The following is a 19,330-nucleotide window of genomic DNA, read 5'->3' on the forward strand; positions in this document are numbered from 1 at the left end:
TCATCATACAATTGCATTCAAATTGGTCAACTTCAATCAGGAAATGAATAGTATTTTTTAGCTTACTCCCAAAAGTATTGTACTGAAACCCTAAACGTGTTGTGGTTTGCAAACGTAATCTTCCCAAATAATGCTCTTTTTATCCCCTCTAGCAAGGATGCAGTGTATATAGAAAAAGGATCTAATACATACCCCAAATATCTTCCCAGAAGAGGAACACTTCTGTCTTTCCAAGAGAATGAGAAAATCATTCAGACACCCATATATAACATGACCACCAGAGGTCAGTCTTGTTTCAGTTTTGGGTCAAACTAGTGTTTTTGAGGCAAGATACCAGTTTTTTATCTGCAAAAATAATAAAACAATTTTATCTTTTCACCTGTGTTCCAGGATTAAGGTGAGTGTGATCTACATGTTGGGAACAAGGGAAGCAGCCCCAGGGTCACAAGGACCTTTAATATATTGGGCAAAAAAGCAGGCACATTGGGGGGTTTTCCTTACACACTGTACTACAACATAAATAGGTTGTTGTATGGTGTATTAAAAACAGATGGACACAAATCCTCCACGTGATTAGTACTTGCTGGGTCTTCATTTTCTAAGGAATTGACTGGAACCACTAAAATAATGATCCTTTAAAAAGCATTAGGAATACATATTTAACAGTCGAGCACCTTGAATTTTCAGGAATGGAGTGGTGTATATATTATCCCATTAGATATTTACCCTGAAAAATTAAATTGTCCGTCTTTTTCCATTAAAGTAGTGTGCAAAAAAAATTGCCACTTTTCAATGCGTTTTAGTGCTCTAGTAACACAAAAGAGTTATGATTGTTTAAACTATAGCGGTCTTTCAAAGCCAGAGTGTGGACTAAATTATTTTTGATAGTCACACACTGGCAACCCTGTTATGTTTTCTTGCATCTCAAGAAAAGTATACATGTGAGTGTGAGGCGTTTCTACACAATATTCTATAGCCTAGGGGAAATTACACTGGATTTTGAGCCAGGATATTAAGAATATAAGAACGGCCATACTGGGTCAGACCAAAGGTCCATCCAGCCCAGTATCCTGTCTACTAACAATGACCAATGCCAGGTGTCCCAGGGGAGTGAACTTAACAGGTAATGATCAAGTGATCTCTCTCCTGCTGTCCATACCACCCTCTGACAAACAGAGGCTAGGGACACCATTTCTTACCCACCCTGGCTAATAGCCATTAATGGACTTAACCTCCATGAATTTATCCAGTTCTCTTTTAAACCCTGTTATAGTCGTAGCCTTCACAACCCCCTTAGGCAAGGAGTTCCACAGGTTGACTGTGGGCTGTGTGAAGAAGAACTATTGAGTTGCAGGTTCACCTCTTCCAAAGAGTGATGGTAATATTGCTGCTAGGCCTTATATTCCTACTAGGAAAGATAACTCAGATCTCTAATAGGACAACCAGAAGCCTCATATCCTTAGCCACCATGCCTTTCAGAATAAATATGCCCCAGGAATCCTGGTATTTCATTAACAGATTTGTACTGTAACCCATTGGCATAAGGTCCCAGGTGCTGTCAATCTAAGCCTTCATCCACACAGAGGCTAACAGCCTACTTCTGCTCCAAGTTAGTTCTTTAGCTCAAGTAGAGCTCTCTGCTGTGTATACGAAGGTGGTAATCATGCTGATAACTATATTGGAAAAAACAGTTATGTAATCATAGAAATATGGATGTAGGGCTGGATGGGACCTTGAGAAGCCATCATGTAATTAAAGACTGTATCATAATGCATATTCAGAAGGGGGCTGAATTAGGCAACCTTAGCTCTTGTATTTCCTGACTTTTGAGTACTTTAAGAATTGGAACCTGTAGATCTAGCACATAGACCAGGGGTGGGCAAACTACAGCCAGCAGGCAACATCCAGCCCATCAGACCATTTAATCCGTTCCTGAGCTCCTACTGGAAAGCAGGGTCAGGGGCTTGCCCCGCTCTGCGCGGCTCCCAGCAAGCAGTTGGCATGACTCTCCCCTCCAGCTCAACCCCCCTCTGGGTCCTAGGTAGTATGCAGAGGTGTGACCAAGCAGGTCTGCGTGCCTCCCTGTCCACAGACGTTGTCCTGTCCGCAGGCACCACCACTGCAGCTCCCATTGGCCCAAATGGTTAAAGTCTGACAGTTATGAAAAACTGAAAACAGTTGCAATGGGAAGTATCAGACAACTATGGTAACAGACCTCATTGCCAACTGTGCCTATAACAAACCCTCTTCTGTTAGTATTTATTGGAGATCTGGATGTGTCAGGGTCAGTCGTGCAAGCAGGATTCATTTCTTAACAGTACGCTGCAGTCATGGGAGGGACACAAAGAAGGGACACCAGCTAAAGGGTGGGCACGTGACCCCCCACCTTACTCCTCCCTGCCCCCATCCCGGGACCCCCATGCTCTCCCCGTCCCCTCCCCATGATCCATCCCACATTACCTGGGGGGCGGGCTTTGTCTTCCTCCTCCTGCGTTGGAGACTTCTGAACCACAGGGCTCTCCAAAACCGCAGCAGGGAAAGGAAGAGAATGTGAGGCCACTGGGTAGCCCCATGCTGACAGCTCCTCCGGCATGGCTGTATCACCCCACCCCCGCCCCCATCCCTGTCCTCCTGGGGGCTGCTGTTAAAACCCCAGACAGGAGATGCAGCTGCGTGAAAGGGCTGAGGGTGAGTCTGGTACAGCTGCACTGCAGGAGCTGCTGGTGTGGGGCCACCCAGCGGCCGCACGTTCTGCTCCTCCTGTGTCTTTCCGGTACAGAGTACCGGCTATAAATATTTTACTGGTATGGCGTACCGTACTGTACTGCTGTACTAGCACCACTGGTCAGGGTGTATCTAGTGGACTATGATGCCTCTTATCTGTAGGTCACCAGTCTGAATCCAGCATAATACTGTGAAGATTGATGTTGTTCCTATCCGATCTAACAGAAGTTTGGTGGCCTCTATATGAGATTAGTTTGGTAGGCCTCAGTTCTAGCTCCCACATGACAAATTTACCACCACAGTTTGCACTAAGTGGCAGACTCAGCAGAGAGGGAAGAATTGTATGGAGACGCTGAACCATCGTTGTTACCCCTCATGGTTCAGGTAGAACCATGCTGGCAGGCAGGACAGTGTATGGCAAGCTTGCCATAGCACTACCCTGTAAATAAACCACAAACTTCATTTACTAGAGCTGTTAAACTGATAACTTTCACTGAAACTGAATCACACACAATTATAATGGAAGTTTATGGTTGTATGCCAATATGTAAATTAGCTAATTAGATAACTTGCATGAAATGTCACTCATGGAGCTGCACAAAGCCTGGTAGCTATATCCTTAGGGGAAAGCAGAGGTTAGGGAACAGGTGAAGCGAATGGCAGCATAGTTTCTGAGAAAGTCATGCTGCCAAGAGGAGCAAGTCAGGGAGACATGTAGCAAAGCCAGTACTCCCTACTGATACTCTGGAATCCATCTGTTTAGATCCTTTGTTCCCCTCAGCTCTGCTGGTTCTGAAGTATTTGAAGACTGCAGCACCTGCCCCCTACTGACAGGTCCAGATTTCTTCTACCCAAAGAAACTTTGTTCCTCAAACTTGGTGACGTCACTTAATTTCACAGAGCTTTGAGATCACCTTTTAGGGCTTTTCTGTAGAATGGGAATATTAGGTTCTGAATTTTTTATGTTCCAAAAAGATATTTTTAAATAAAGTAAATTTAAATAAAGATCAGATATGACAATGATTACTTGGATTGCAGTAGCACCCAAAGATTTCAGCAGGTATAAAAGAGGAAGATACGGTCCCTGATTTGAGGAGTTTGCAGTCCATTTTACTGATAATTTAATTAAGATGATATAAAATATTTCAAGAACAAAAGTGACTAGCCTAACTACTCTTCAGGTTTTCAATAGCAGTGGACTAAAAAAACTGTAAAACATTCTGGTCTAGCATTTCAGTTTTGCCCTCAGCTACCTAGGCACAAATCCCACTAACTTTAATGGGATTGGCACCCATGTACATTGATGAAAGAATTGGGCTTTGTATTTATACTCCTATCTAAAAGGCTCTCAAAACACTTCACAGTGCATAAATTATACAAGACCATAAACACGCACACATTAATGTAAGTGTTGTGGAGTGGATATCCTTTTTCCTAATTGTTGAATTAAGTGTGTAAAACATTCATGTCTTTCATTAGCAGTTATTCCTAGAACATATAAAAGAAGAAGATCTTTGTATGTGGGTTTTTAGAACAGAGGTGGGTTGCTGGATTTAGGTCTCCGTTGAGCTGATAGGAAAGGTCAGGCAGGAGGGCTTGATGCTTATGGATCAAACCATTAGTTAAATTATATTGATATTTGTTTGAATAATATGAAGGGATATATATGATATACGTGTTATAAAAGCCTGAATAAATACCGTTTCAGTCCTCATGAAGCTCTTAGCCAGAACCACAAAACTTGGCTAGTTTAAGAGGGCATGTATTTTATAATAATTTTACCAGTGTTTGCCAATCCTGATAGTATTGATTTAGACCGTCTTTGAAAGATTTATTGCTATTGACTCACCAGTTATGAAGGAGTGTTTCTGACCTCTGAGTCACTCATGTAGAATAAATGGGCAATATGACAAAGTGCTGTTATGTTAGCAGAACAGCTTGTTGCTGCTATGTTATTGTTGTACAAGAATTCCAGATAAGGACTAGGTAGGTTTACTTATTCTGCATGCAGGTTTTGTTCTGAACCCTTCACTTTTTTGTAGGGAGAGGAAAAAATATTTCAAAAATGTTTTGGAAGGAGAGGCCATATTTTGATGCTCTCCCTCCCCTAGAAGTAGCTGGGACTCATGGGCCCAATCCAAAGCCCACTTAAATCAATGGAAAGACTCCTGTTGGCTTCAGTGAAATTTGGATCAGAACTTATATACAGAAAACAAAATATGTACTGGTTAGGGTTGCCAACTTTGGTTGGATGAGTACCTGAAGGTTTCATCACATGACATTATCTTTAATTAAAGATTAATCTTTAATTTCTGGAGACTACAGGACAATCCTAGAAGATTGGCAACCTTAGTACTGTTACAGATGTACTATGCATACAAGTTTAACAAGAATGCCTCATTTTTATTTGAACTGAATGCCTGATTACACAATATGGGCTCAGTCCTACACTACTGAAGCAAAAGGAAGATCACCTCTAACAAAAAGGATGGGCTAAGATTTTTCCAGTTAGAAACTTGAGCAATGATTTTCTAGGCTATAATACATTTTTCTAATACACTGAAGATTAGGCTTCTTGCAACAACCAAAATCAGTATGCCTAATTTTAAGAAACAATACTATTGTTATTTCGAAGTGTAACAGAATAAATGTAGAACTTAGATTAGTTGAAATTTTTTATAAAATAAATGTGTGGAAAAAAAGTCATATGCATATTTAATGTTCTTAAATATTGGTAGAGCACGGGCACCACCGGCCCATATAACTTACCACCTATCCTCCCAGGGATCTCTGTCTTCTCCCTGCTTTTTTCACTTACCGGGGCTGCCTTTTCCTTTTCCTCCCCCAGGGCGAGGTCTCCTCTTCCCCACCACCCACTAACTGCGGCTCCTGGTGTCTCCCCTCTAGTCCCCAGGGGAGTGAAGCGGTTGAGACTCTTGCAGGGAGAAGGAGCAGCACAGTGTCCCCCAAAGGCAGGCACAGCCACCTGGGAGATGATGAAGTCCCTGACTACCAGGGGCCTGCGGCCTTCACCTTTGGAATCTTTTGCATTGGCTGAAGTTCAAAGGATGCTCTAAAGCCTGGGGTCTGGACTGTCTTTCCCAGTTTGCCTTTTCATCCTTCTCTCCTTCCTTCTCCTTGCATTTCTTCTGACCTTCTCCCAATTTCTCTTCTTCCTTCCCTCTCTCCACCTCCTCCTTTTTTTTAAAATACTACCCCTTGCTTTTGTAGCATTATCTCCTTACCTTGTCTTCACTCCTTACCCGCCCTTTCCTTCTCTCCCCCTTCTCAATCATTTCCCCTTCCTAGCACAGTTAACCTTTTGTGTCACTTTGTCTTTCTTTCACACCCCTCTTTCCCACGCCTCTTCTGCAGTCTCTTTTAGGGTACGTCTACACTGCACGATTATTTCGAATTAGCTTAAACCGATATTACAAAACAGATCTAATAAAATCGGTTTAGCGCGTCCACAGTGGGATCCCGAAATCGATTGTTTGCGTCCATGGTCCAAAGCTACCATCGATTTCAGGAGCGGTGCACTGTGGGTAGCTGTTCCTCAGCTATCCCATAGTTCCCACTTCCGTGTTGAGAGCACAGTGCCTGATGGGGCAGAAAACACTGCCCCGGGTGGTGCTGGGTACAGCCTCACCCCTCCCTTTGTGAAGGCAGCAGACAACCCTTTGGCGCCTTTTTCGCGGAGTGCATTGAGCAAACGCCATAGCACAGCAATCTTTCCCTTTTTTTTTTCACGTGGTGGTGGGGGGAAATAAACTGAGGAGCTGTTCCCTGAACCACGCCAGACACTGTGTTTGAACCTACAGACATTGGGAGCTCAGCCAAGAATGCAAATAATTTTCAGAGACTGCTGTGGACTGTGAGATAGCTGGAGTCCTCAGTACCCCGACCATCCATGAGCGTCCATTTGAGTCTCTGGCTTCCCGTTACGCTTGTCACGCAGCGCTGTGTATCCTGGAGTTTTTTATTCAAACGCTTTGGCATTTCGTGTTCTGTAACGGAGCTGGATACAACAGATTTGTCTCCCCATACAGCGATCAGACCTAGTATCTCCCGTACGGTCTATGCTGGAGCTCTTTTTCGATTTCAGACTGCATCGCCAGCCGTGCTGATCAGAGCTCCACGCTGGGCAAGCAGGAAATGTAATTCAAAAGTTCGCGGGGCTTTTCCTGTTTACCTGCCCGCTGCATCCGAGTTCAGATTGCTGTCCAGAGCGGTCAGTGCTGCACTCTGGGATGCCGCCCGGAGGCCAATAACGTCGATTTCCGTCCACATGAACCCTAATCCGAGTTATCACTATCGAATTTAGCGCTACTCCTCTCGTTTGGGAGGAGTTCCGAAATCGATTTAAGGAGCCGTTTAACTCGATATTAATGACGACGTCGTGTGAACGGATACAGCGTTAAATCGGTATATCGGCCATTAAACCGATTTAAAGTCGCAGTGTAGACCTGGCCTTAGACTCTGAAGCCTGAACACCCTGCAGGAGAGCCAGGGCTGCAGATGGAACCTAGGCACTGCGCCTCCCCTGCAGCCTACCAATGTATAGAGAGTTTCTGCACTTGATGCACCAAAGGGAAACTGATCAATTCTGCGTAATAAGTATGGGGACTGCCAGGTCCTTCCTACCCAAACTTGCTCAACTTTCCCCCTACGTGCTCCCGGGCTGGAAGGGGCTGCTCCATCCCACGCGGGAGTGGCGGAGCAAAGGGAAACTGACAAGATTCGGGAAGTACTTCGCTTTGCCGATGCACCGTGGAGATGAGCCGTAAAACAACAGAGCCTTCAACAAGGTGCCAAAGGCACCCGCCCGTGCCCCCTGCCCTCGCCAAGCAAGTGGTACGATTTAGCCGGCAGACTGCCTCTATGATCTATCTCCAGCAATGCCTACGCAGCTGGCTGTAAGGCTGGCTCAGCGTCTCCTCGGGGGAATTTGTAGCATCCAGCTATCGGCATCTTCTAGTGGCGGAAGCTCAACCATTTGGAGAGAAAGAATTAAAAAAAAAAAATCCTGAGCAGGAGGAGCACATGTTGTCTGCCTGCTCCTGGCTCGGGTTTTCTGCTGAAGCATCGGGACATCTGCCTAGAAAGGAGGAGGGCAGCGGTGCAGGGGCTGAAGTTCCTCTAGTGCTACTGGACGGGAAGGGGGGGAGTGGTGCCAGAATTGCAGTACAGTACTTAGAGCAAACACACACCCACCCTATATCTGGTTTTACAGGGAGATTAAAATATTTCATGTCTGATGGCCTCTGGCATAAACAAGATTCATCAGCACGGGACTTGCAATGAAGCTAAAGCCGCTCAGTGCAGCTCGACAAAGGAATGCAACCAGGAACTCCACCTGCAAATGTGCAAGAAGATTGCCCAGCTCACCAAGGTAAATCTTGCTGTTCATTCAGCGCCTTTCGGGCGAGGGGGCCTGGATGGGGTGGTGACTGCTTGGAAATTTCCTATCGTGATGACCCCCTCCCCCCAAAAAAAAGAGGAGAGGAAGGAGTTTTAGCTTATCTCATAAGGAAATACCTGGGGGATCTATGTGCAGAAACTTCATTTCAAAGCACTTTCCCTTAGGGTACTGCAAATCAACCTCACTAGATTGCTTGTTGCCTCTGCGGCTAGAGCTCAAGTCGCGGCGCACAGCATGCCCTCATTATAAGAACAAGGGAAAGCTGTAACTCTCTGAAGTTACGTCGGGTAGATGGGAGGATATTATCTGGCTTTATCTTAAATCCTTAAGGATCAGAGTTTGTTTGCTTTTACTGGTGCTGAAGTAATACTGCCTACACCTCTGATAACTTCGCTGTGTGGAATGCAATACTGTTTATAGCATATGCTGCATAGCTACATGTATCAGGTATGTTTGCGAAAATAAAGAATAGATTCAATTACCTTAGCCAAGGATAGGTACAGGGAGTCAGAGTGGACTAAAGTCACTATACCTCACTGGGTGCTTACTCATCTCAATATAGAGCCTGTCAGTTAATCCTGAGTTACACAAGTCAATCAGTGGTTTAGCCTGGCCACTTCCTACAGCATGTCAAAGTTTTTTAAAAGCCCCAAACCCTGTAGCAGTAGTAACTGTCCTTCAAGCTATTTGTACACTACGCTTTGTCAATGAAAGGAAAAAAACAAACTACTTCCAACCCAGGTTTATGTGCTCTGTTTCTACATATTATGCAAACTCAACACAATCCATGGAGACATGACTGCACACGGTCCATTAATCTATCTAATAACCTCCACTCTCTTCATTATTAATTGAAAAGTACTAACTTCAGCTTAAATTGCCACATGTACAAATATGGTATGAACATAAAGCAGTAGGGAATCATTAAAATATAAATGTTCACTGGGCAGGGATACTGTATTTTGCTACTGGTGACTTCTTCAGTTATCCCTAAATAATGACAAATATGGAGTGTGTGTTGTATGTATGCTGTCCACACAGATATACACAAGTGTTTTGTGTTTGTGCATGTGTATAGTAATGGTTATTTCTAATTATTTTACATACACACATGAATGCACATTTTTGCACATGAATGCACATTTTGATCCTATAGTAAACTTAAACTACTTGTCCACATATCTGTAGCATTTCATTACTTAGGAGATACTCAGACACAGCAGGGATGAGGCCCATATAAGTACCTAGAAATAATCAGTGTGTAAGGTTATGACTCGTTTAATCATGTTCACTTTTTTATTTATCCCTGACATTGCTGCTCCCTTGCCCCATTACTGCACATGCACAAAAGGTGACTGGAAGACTAATTTAAATGGCTCCTCATTTTCTACCTACTGGTTCAGCCACCATCATTGGTCCACTTTATCTTTGGCTTAGGACTCAAAATAGCAGCAGCCTCTTACACCTCCTCTAGTTACTGTTCCATGGCACACTCCACAGGGTGTACTGAAGTAGTTGATCCATAAGGATCACATTCAAAAGCTAATTTTCAAATTCTTGTCATTTTTTCAATTTGAAAAACAATAGTAAGGTTGGTCAAGTATCAGAGGGGTAGCTGTGTTAGTCTGGATCTGTAAAAAGCGACAAAGAGTCCTATGGCACCTTATAGACTAACAGAAGTATTGGAGCATAAGCTTTCATGGGTGAATACTCACTTAGTCAGATGCACCCACGAAAGCTTATGCTCCAATACTTCTGTTAGTCTATAAGGTGCCACAGGACTCTTTGTCGCTTTTTTCAATAGTAAGGTTATTACTTAGTTTTATTTTTAAAAAGTGAGACTTGATTGTTTACAGCACCAGTAGTTCATAGGATCACCAACTCAACCTTTCAGGTGATCCTGCCAGATCAGACCTGAGGCATATTTGTGCAGCAGAGTGGTGAAACATACTGGTGAAACTCTCTGTGGACAAATAGAGGGTTTCATTCTCTAAGGCTTTCAGCAGACTGCCTTCCACAAGCATTTAAATCATATCAAAATTTTGCTTTAAAGCATCTTTAATTCCAAATAAATGTTGAGAGAAAATCTTTTATTCTGTCCCAAAATACAGCAACAGTATTTTGTAAAGTTTGTCTCTGGACTAGGAAAAATAAATCTGGTGTCTGTTCTTATTCACTGTGGGTAAAAATTCACCTGAGTGCAAATTCCTCCCCACCACTGAAGTCCTTAGCCAGTGATATGTGAGGCTTTTCAGAGTTCTTTGTTAGAATTCCACCACTGCATTCATGGGAAGGTTTGGATGATTTCTTTGCCTTTGATAGGATTCATCCTCTGGATACTGCTACATCATCTAAAACTGAGATGATTTATCCCTGAAGCTCATAAAAATACATCTGAAAAGTAAATTCATACAATTATAGGATGTAGCCCTTATGCACTATTTTTTATTGCAGTGAGATACCTATAAAGGCTAGATCTATGCAGAAATCATTGCAGGTTTTGGGCTGAAGTCTCTTGCCATTTTGTTTTTTAAATTCTTGATGCAGCAATGTTAAATTAAATAAACACAACAAAACACTACCCTAGAAGGCTTCATAAAAGGTCCAGTTTTTCAAAAAGTGGCCTCAGAATTTCAGCAGGCAACATCTCACATGCAATTCAGAGCCCAGAATGAGGCCAACTGAAAATTTTGGCTTCTGTTTGGAAAATCTGTCTAAGTAGGTCAGATTTTGGCCTAGCAACTAAAAAGATGCCCCTTTGACTGGTCCTCTTCTCCTGACCAAATTCCAGTCTGGAAAATTACATTACAGTAAATTCCCCCCTTCAATTTCAACTGGATATTGTATTCATCTCCACCTCTAACCTGAAACTAATGTATAACGTTGCTATATGTGGTTAAAGAGCTCCATTCCACCCCAGAGGTGTCAGTATTTCAGTGATGGAGGGATGTGTGTGTGTATTGGGGTTGCAGCCCCACTTCCAGCTCCTCCATAACTTAAGAGATTCTGGCTGAACATTTTCCCACATCTCCTAATTCATGTGCACCCCACAAAGTCACAGGACCTCCTTGCCAATATCTCCTCCCGGCACTGGCAAAAATGTTCATCTATCACATGAGGAGGAGGAAGCTTGAGAGGGGGTTACTCTGACTTTAGGGACTATTTCCAGTCCCCCATCCAATCATGTCTCCAGGCAGATTTCCTCTAGGCAGTGTCCACTGATGCCTTAGACTCCTTTAAGGAGCTGTGGACATGGTCTAGGGTTCTCTGCTCAGTGAGAGCCTCAGGCTCTCTCATTTTTAACCTTGTGCTTCACTCCCGTTCCTGTTTTTTCTTTCATTGTCCCACATACCGGTACTAACTTGTGGACTGGGCCTAGTGGTTGGGCCTAGTGGTTCATCTCCCCCTCAGTTGAGGGGATAGGCCTTTAATCTTGTGGGGAGGCCCTAGACCCGTCTGTTCCATACTTACAAATAGTATCACTGCTAATTCTGCTCACAAGGAGGGAGTATGCGGCATAGCTTTTGTACTTTCAACCAAGTGCGTTTTTGCATGGAAGAGGCTGAGGTTGCCTGTATGTACATAGCTTGTAAAGCATAGAAAAGCCTGTGGGATGAAAGGTGCAATATAAATGTCAGATAGTATTAGCAGTGGTTATTAATAACTATCTGCAAGTGATGTAAGAGAACATCAGTTTGGCAGTGGAAAGATGACTAATTTCATTTTAAATACTGTATAATAGAGTTGTATGAGTTTGAAGTACCGGAATCTAAAGAGTTCGCAAGCCAGCCCTGCTTATGGGATAGACAGAGCAAGTGACTAAATAGAGCTTCACTGTAGAAAAGATATTCATATCTTGGAACAGAAAGCTGTAGATTGATTTTCTTCCCACAGAAACAAACAAACAAGCAAACAAACAAAACCCTTGTTTTCAATACATCAGTCCCCTCACATTTTAAACAACCAGTAATCACAGGTACCTTCTCAATACTTGAGAGTTTAGCTGGACCTCCAGCTTCCTATGTTTGATATATGCCTATGATGTGAAGAAGTCTTTTTGTCAATACAACACTGAAAGGGTGGCAAGCCTCACACTGTTACCAACTCCCATGATTTTTATTGCATATCTGATGTTGTTCCAGCTCCTGGAACATGTTAGAATCTCTATTTTTTTAAAAAATTAAAATGAAGATTCTAGTTGTTCCGGTTCCAGAGTGAAGCTTAAAAACATGAACCGTAAAATTTCAAAAATGTTGGTTGGTTGGTTTTAAAATCATGAGATTGTTTTTGATAAAACTCAAGATTTTTGGAGGGTTTGACTCAGGACCTAGGAATGCTTGGAGTTGGCAATATTATGTGTGTGTGCACCAATATTTGTGTAAAATATTCCTAGTGGGTGTTTGGATACCTCAGATTTGTGTCCTAGAAAGGGAAGGCAGAAAAACAAACACTTGCTCAATGGATTTTTATTAAGTCTATATAAAACTTTCATAATGAAATCCATGCAAACCTGAAATTTGGGTCCAGTTTGCCAAAATCACAAACCTTGCGGCAAACTACATCCAAGTTTCAAGTGGACCTTGGAACCTGGGGAGATCTATGGGTTTGGTTGAAACTAGGTAAACCTAAAACAAGGTAAAATTAGCAGTTTCAGCTGATTTTTTCTTTGAGTTTGAGTTCTGAAAACAAAACACTGGGCATGTGAACTCACAAAGTGCATGTTGTAAAATGTAAACTGCCAGCTTTCACACAGTTGTAGTTGTGCTTGACATACAAAGACCACTTCGGCTCTCAGATGCGTAGCTATGCAACCCCAATGGATTCAAATCAATAGGGATTTAAAAATAGGGAGCTTTCATTTCTGGAGTTGAGTGCGGAATTTGGTCAACTACGTATTAGTAATTAAACTTAGCTTTCTGTATTGGACCCGACCTAGTGCAAATACTACTACAGCCCTGGCATACTGTCTATATTGTGCTTGCCAACTCTTCGTATTTCTGCTCTGTACTGCAATAACATTCAACTTAGAATGAAATGGCAATTTTCATTAAAAACTTTGGGCCCAATCCTGAGACGTACAGAGTACCCACAACTCTGTAATTGTACTCTGTAACTGCAATTGACTACAAGAAGAGTTACAGCACTTCTCAGGATTGTCCCTTTTATTTAAGACAACTTGAGAAATACAAATGAGCTTTCAGAGGACAGCAATGAGGAAAATGGATCAACTTTCATTTAAAAGGAGATTCTGACATGACTGGCAAGAACTAGGCATTCTACAGATATTCATTATATTCAAACTTCTCCTTGCAGCCACTCCAGTGGGTCTCAGTCTATTCCAGACTTTAGTCTCTTGAGGAGAGCCTGGCATGCATAAGATATCATACTAAAATATGTAATGATATTATAAGGTAAGCAAAAAGCCATTAGTGAGATGAGTGCCAGCCCAGTGCTTTAACCACAAAACAGTCTTTTCATCCTTCTGCTATATTTTCCCAGGGTTGAACTCCTGGAGGCTGATGGCAGAATATTCTCAGTTGGGGTTGTCTGCCCCTCTGGAACTCATTTCCCCCAGGGATCCATCTGACCCTGTGTGTCTAGTGATTGTTAGGCATCTGTGCAAGATGTACATTGTTTTTGTTTGGCTGTTCAGTTACGTGGACTGTGTTAGTCAGTAGAGAAAATTGGCTTGTGGGAATGTTATGTGCACTGAAGTTGGTGAGACTACTAGTCACATGCTTAAATGTAAGCACATGCTTAAGTGCTTTTCTGAATGGGGGCTTTACTTTGCTTAAGCACTCCCTTCATTGGCATCCTACATCAGTTAAGGCCCCACCCCGTTGCCTGCCGGAGCCCCGAATGCCACCCTCGCCAGCAGCTGGAATCCTGAGCTCCCACCCGCACCTCCCGCCCATGGCCAGAGGAGCTCCAGGCCAGCCCCAGCTGCCGAATGAGAAATACACTGCGCTGCGTCTCCCCTCTCGAGACCCTGAGCTGCCCAGCAGGAAACCCAAGAAGCTGAGGAGCAGATACTGCCTCCTCAGCTGCCCGGGAACCTGCATGGTGCATAATAATAAGCAAAAATTTTCTCCAGCAGAAGCCCACTCCTAGCCTGTGCAAACCACAAAAACCCGCAACCTGGTGTCCGGTGGCAATGGCTGCGCCAGGAGAAGTTTAGCCTCTCCTGGTCTATTATACCGGCCACCTATGGCAGCGATGCAGCTATGCTGCTGTAGCTCTGTACTGTAGACACTTACAGCAATTGGAAGGGGTCTTTTAGGGCTGTCAAGAGATTAAAAATATTAATAGTAATTAATCACCTGATAAAAATAATCACAATTAATCGCGCTGTTAAACAATAATAGAATACCATTTATTTAAATATTTTGGATGTTTTCTACATTTTCAAATATATTGATTTCAGTTACAACACAAAATACAAAGTGTACCGTGCTCACTTTATATTTATTTCTATTACAAATATTTGCACTGTAAAAAACAAAAGAAATAGTATTTTTCAATTCACCTAATACAAGTACTGTAGTGTAATCTCTTTATCATGAAAGTTGAACTTACAAATGTAGAATTATGTACAAAAGAAAACTGCATTCAAAAATAAGATATCATAAAATGTTAGAGCCTACAAGTCCACTCAGTCCTATCTCTTATTTAGCCAATCACTCAGACAAACAAGTTTGTTTACATTTGCAGGAGATAATGCTGCCTGCTTCTTGTATACAATATCACCTGAAAGTAACAACAGACATTCGCATGGCACTGGTGTAGCCGGTGTCACAAGATATTTATGTGCCAAGCGCACTAAAGATTCATATGTCCCTTCAAGCTTCAACCAGCTTTCCAGAGGGCATGCATCCATACTGATGATGGGTTCTGCTTGACAACAACCCAAAGCAGCGCAGATCGATGCATGTTCATTTTCATTATCTGAGTCAGATGCCGGCAGCAGAAGGTTGATTTTCTTTTTTTGGTGGTTTGGATTCTGTAGTTTCTGCATCAGAGTGTTGCTCTTTTAAGACTACTGACAGCATGTTCCACACCTTCTCCCTCTCAGATTTTGGAAGGCACTTCAGATTCTTATATCTTGGCTCGAGTGCTGTAGCTATCTTTGGAAATCTCACATTGGTGCCTTCTTTGCATTTTGTCAAATCTGCAGTGAAAGTGTTCTTAAAATGAACTTGTGCTGGGTCATCATACAAGACTGCTATAACATGAAATTGTATGTTATTTGGCAGAATGTGGGTAAAACAGAGCAGGAGATATATAATACTCCCCCAAAGGAGTTTAGTCACAAATTTAATTAACACTTATTTTTTAACTAACATCATCAGCATTGAAGCATGTCCTCTAGAATGGTGGCTGAAGCATGAAGAGGCATATGAATGTTTAGCATATCTGGCACGTAAATACTTTGCAATGTCAGCTACAAAAGTGCCACGGAACACTTGTTCTCACTTTCTGGTTACATTGTAAATAAGAAGAGGGCAGCATTATCTCTTGCAAATGTCAACAAAGGTGTTTCTCTTACCGATTGGCTGAACAAGAAGTAGGACTGAGTGGACTTTTAGGCCCTATAGCAGGGGTTGGCAGCTTCTGGCATGTGGCTTGCCAGGGTAAGCACCCTGGTGGGCTGGGCCAGTTTGTTTATCTGCCTTCGTCGGCAGGTTCAGCCGATCGCGGCTCCCACTGGTGGCGGTTCACTGTCACAGGCCAATGCGGGAGCCAGAAAGCCACGGCCAGCACATCCCTAGTCCCGCGCCACTTCCCACCGCCCCCATGAGTTACCTGTGATGAATCGACAGCCCTAGTTTTTTCCTGTCGCTATAGTACAGTGGTTTTCAAACTTTTTGTATTGGTGACCCTTTTCACACAGCAAGCCTCTGACTGTGCCCCCCTATAAATTAAAAATGAGGTGGTTAATTTAATTTAATGAGGGCTTGTGGATGTCAGCTCCACCGAGCAGACAGCTTACGACCCTCTTGTACTCACCTTGTGACCACCTGAGAGGTCACAACTCCCAGTTTGAGAACCCCTGCTGTAGTAAATCCACCCCTCAAGAGGTGGTAGGTAGATTAATTCTTCTGTTGACCTAGATGCATCTACAGTGGGAGTTAGGTCAACTTAACTACATCACACAGGTTATGAAGTTTTTCACGGCTCTGAGCAATGTAGCTAGGTCGACCGAAGTTTTAGGTGTAGCCTATGTGTTAGCCATCTAAGTTCTAGCTTCCTGGTAAAATGTAAGGCAGGTATAATGATTGATCTCAGCACTCCATAGAAGGGTTCAATGTTCTACAGAAATGAGGCAGCATGAGACTACATCTAAACTAGGATTACATTTTTAGAGCAATGATTTTTTTTTCTCATGGGCATACAGTATTGACACTGATCACCATGTAGACAGGAAAAGTTAATCTCTTTCAAGGCATCTTAAAGGATCTTAAAGCCCTTTGTGAGCATTAAAGACTCAGGCTAGACTTTCCAAACTTGGATGCCTAAGACACCCTCCCATCACAATGGAAGCCGGGAATGTAAGAGGCAAGGGAGCTAGGAATCCTTGGTCCCACTAAAAATCCGCCACTTAGGTTCCTAAATAGGTAAGTGTCATATTCTGGGGTGCAGTTCAGACCAGTGAGGCCTTGTGTCACCACTTGTCCTGTAACCCTGGGTGCCTCACAGTGCTGTGTTGCTGTAGCTCCCAACCTGGACTGCTCCAAACCAGCTTACCAGCGTGCAGGTCACATCCTGAGCATCTGTGTGCTAGACAGCCCTAGTTCAGCAGCTTTGACCCCAGCAGCTCACTCTGGTTTCCATCCACTTTGGTTACTACTTGCAGGGTGACTCCAACACATTCCCAGTTCCAATTTTTTCCCGAAACCATGTGCTCTGCAAAGTCCATCCCTCTCCTGGACAGTTCAGAGAAATAATATGGTTTGTTCATTCCCTTAAAGACACACAGACATATCACAGCTTATTAATTTAACTAGTGTGAATACACCCTTCCTTATAAACATCACACTGATTCGGTTTATAGTAAAATAAACCAAATATATTAAAATTAGGACATAGATTAAGTGATGAGTAAGAGGAATAAAATTAGAAAGGTTTACAAGCAAATAAAAGTTAAAGTGCATCTAAAAGTCTAAAACTTAATCTAGCAAGACACACATGTTGTTCAAGATGGTTTATCTCATCCATTTTTCTTCCCAGCCATGGCTGATTTTCCCTCAGTCAGGATCTTCCAGAATAGTACAAGGTGCTAGCTTCCCATGTCTTCCTAGGTGAAAGCAGCTTCCTCACCTATATTCAGTTGCCAGAGACTTCAACATCTGCCCCCACCCTTGGCTGAAGGACTCATTTTTCTCATGGGGCAAGAGTACTGCTCTCTTATCTGTCCAGTGGTGGATGCTAAAGATGGCTTCTATCCTTGCTTATATCTCCCAAAGTTCAATGACCTTACTTCAGAAGGCAGGAAGCCCTCAGCTTTCTGAGTCCACCAGGAAGCTGACCTCATACGGTTATTCCCTTCCTGTGGGCTTCTCACCCCTGCCTTTGTAAATGGGGTTTTCATTGTTTTGAATCTACCACACTGGATTTACGTAGGAGATAGCTGCCCCATTCTTGTCTAAGTGGGAACTGTTCCTTCCTTGGTTTGGCCACACACTTTAAAACAAAATATCAATGAGTATTCTTAATTCTTCCTATAGTGTTAATAAAGACATTTCACAATGATATTAGTCACCAGAGTGTCATTAGCTTTCAGAAATGACCTAATTCTATCCACTTCTACAATACAGTGGTATTGTATACAATCCAATTGAGTCAGTTGCTTATCACATGTGAGGTTCAGTCCCCTCTCTCATAGGTGCTGGAACTAGGGTGCTGAGAGTGCTGCTATAACCCCTGGCTTGATGTGATTTCCATCATATACAGAATTTACAGTTTGGTTTAGTGGCTCCCAGCACCCCCACCGTACAAATTGTTCCCCAGCATGCCTGCCCTGTCTTTATAGGCCTGTAAACCTTTGAAGTGTATTATCCTGAAAATTAAAACCCAGGCCAAGCTTCTCTCTCCTCTGGTTATAGACACCATGCTGTCTTCCGTACTTGTTAGTGTGAGGTTTGCCTCCACCCCTTGTTTGCTTGCTGGGTCTATTTACTGCATATAGGCAGTATTGCCAGTCCCAAATGTTCAAAAATCATGAGTCAGGCTCACCAAAAATCATAGATTGGCTTTAAAATCAAATGTATATAGATGGATTTATATAGTGGCACAATGATATTTTCTGACTTATCTGTCCCTTTCCTAATGGTTCCTAACATTCTGTTAGCTTTTTTGACTACCACTGCACATGTTTTCAGAGAACTATTCACATTGACTCCAAGATCTTTCTTTAGTGGCAACAGCTAATTTAGACCCTATCATTTTGTATATAAAGTTGGATTAAGTTTTCTAGTGTGCATTACTTTGCATTTACTCTCCTATTTTATTTCTTAATCAGCTAGTTTTGTGAGGTCCCTCTGTAATCCTTTGCCGTCAGCTTTAGACTTAACTATCTTGAGTAATTTATCTGCATACTTTGCCACCTCACTCTTCATCCCCTTTTTCAGAGCATTTATGAATATGTTGAACAATACTAGCTCCAGTACAGATCCTTGCAGGACCCTGGTACTTAGCTCTCTCCCTTGTGAAAACTGACCTTTTATACCTATCCTTTGTTTCCTATCTTTACTGATCCATGAGAGCACCTTCCCTGACATCCTGTGACAACTTACTTTGCTTAAGAGCTTTCTTAAAGGCTTTCTGTAAATCCAGGTTCATTATATCAACTGGATCACCCTTGTCCACGTTTGCTGACCCCTTCAAAGAATTCTAATAGACTGATGAGGCATGTTTTCCCTTTACAAAAGCCATGTTGACTTTTCCCCGAGGTGTGGAGCTTGCTTTCAGAAGTCTTAAAAGAGCAACACTCTGATGCAGAAACTACAGAACCCAAACCACCAAAAAAGAAAATCAACCTTCTGCTGGTGGCATGTGACTCGGATAATGAAACTGAATGTGGATTGGTCCGCACTGCTTTGGATTGTTATCAAGCAGAACCTGTCATCAGGATGGATGCCTGTCTTCTGGAATGGTGGTTGAAGCATGAAGGGATGTAAATCTTTA

The 19,330-nt window shown here is 42.7% G+C and overlaps 1 protein-coding gene across 1 annotated transcript in view; it reads left to right on the top strand.

Moving 5' to 3' along the window:
* Positions 1–7,393: 7,393 nt before the first annotated feature.
* FAM184B (family with sequence similarity 184 member B) overlaps positions 7,394–19,330 on the top strand; it is a 101,302-nt gene continuing 89,365 nt past the window's right edge. The window contains exon 1 of the mRNA XM_032800811.2: positions 7,394–8,116. Coding sequence (XP_032656702.1) covers positions 7,982–8,116 — 135 coding nt within the window. The 5' untranslated portion in view covers positions 7,394–7,981. The remainder of the gene's footprint in view (positions 8,117–19,330) is intronic.

The sequence above is a fragment of the Chelonoidis abingdonii genome, chromosome 5, assembly GCF_003597395.2.
Source record: "Chelonoidis abingdonii isolate Lonesome George chromosome 5, CheloAbing_2.0, whole genome shotgun sequence".
Classification (NCBI taxonomy): Eukaryota; Metazoa; Chordata; order Testudines; family Testudinidae; genus Chelonoidis; species Chelonoidis abingdonii.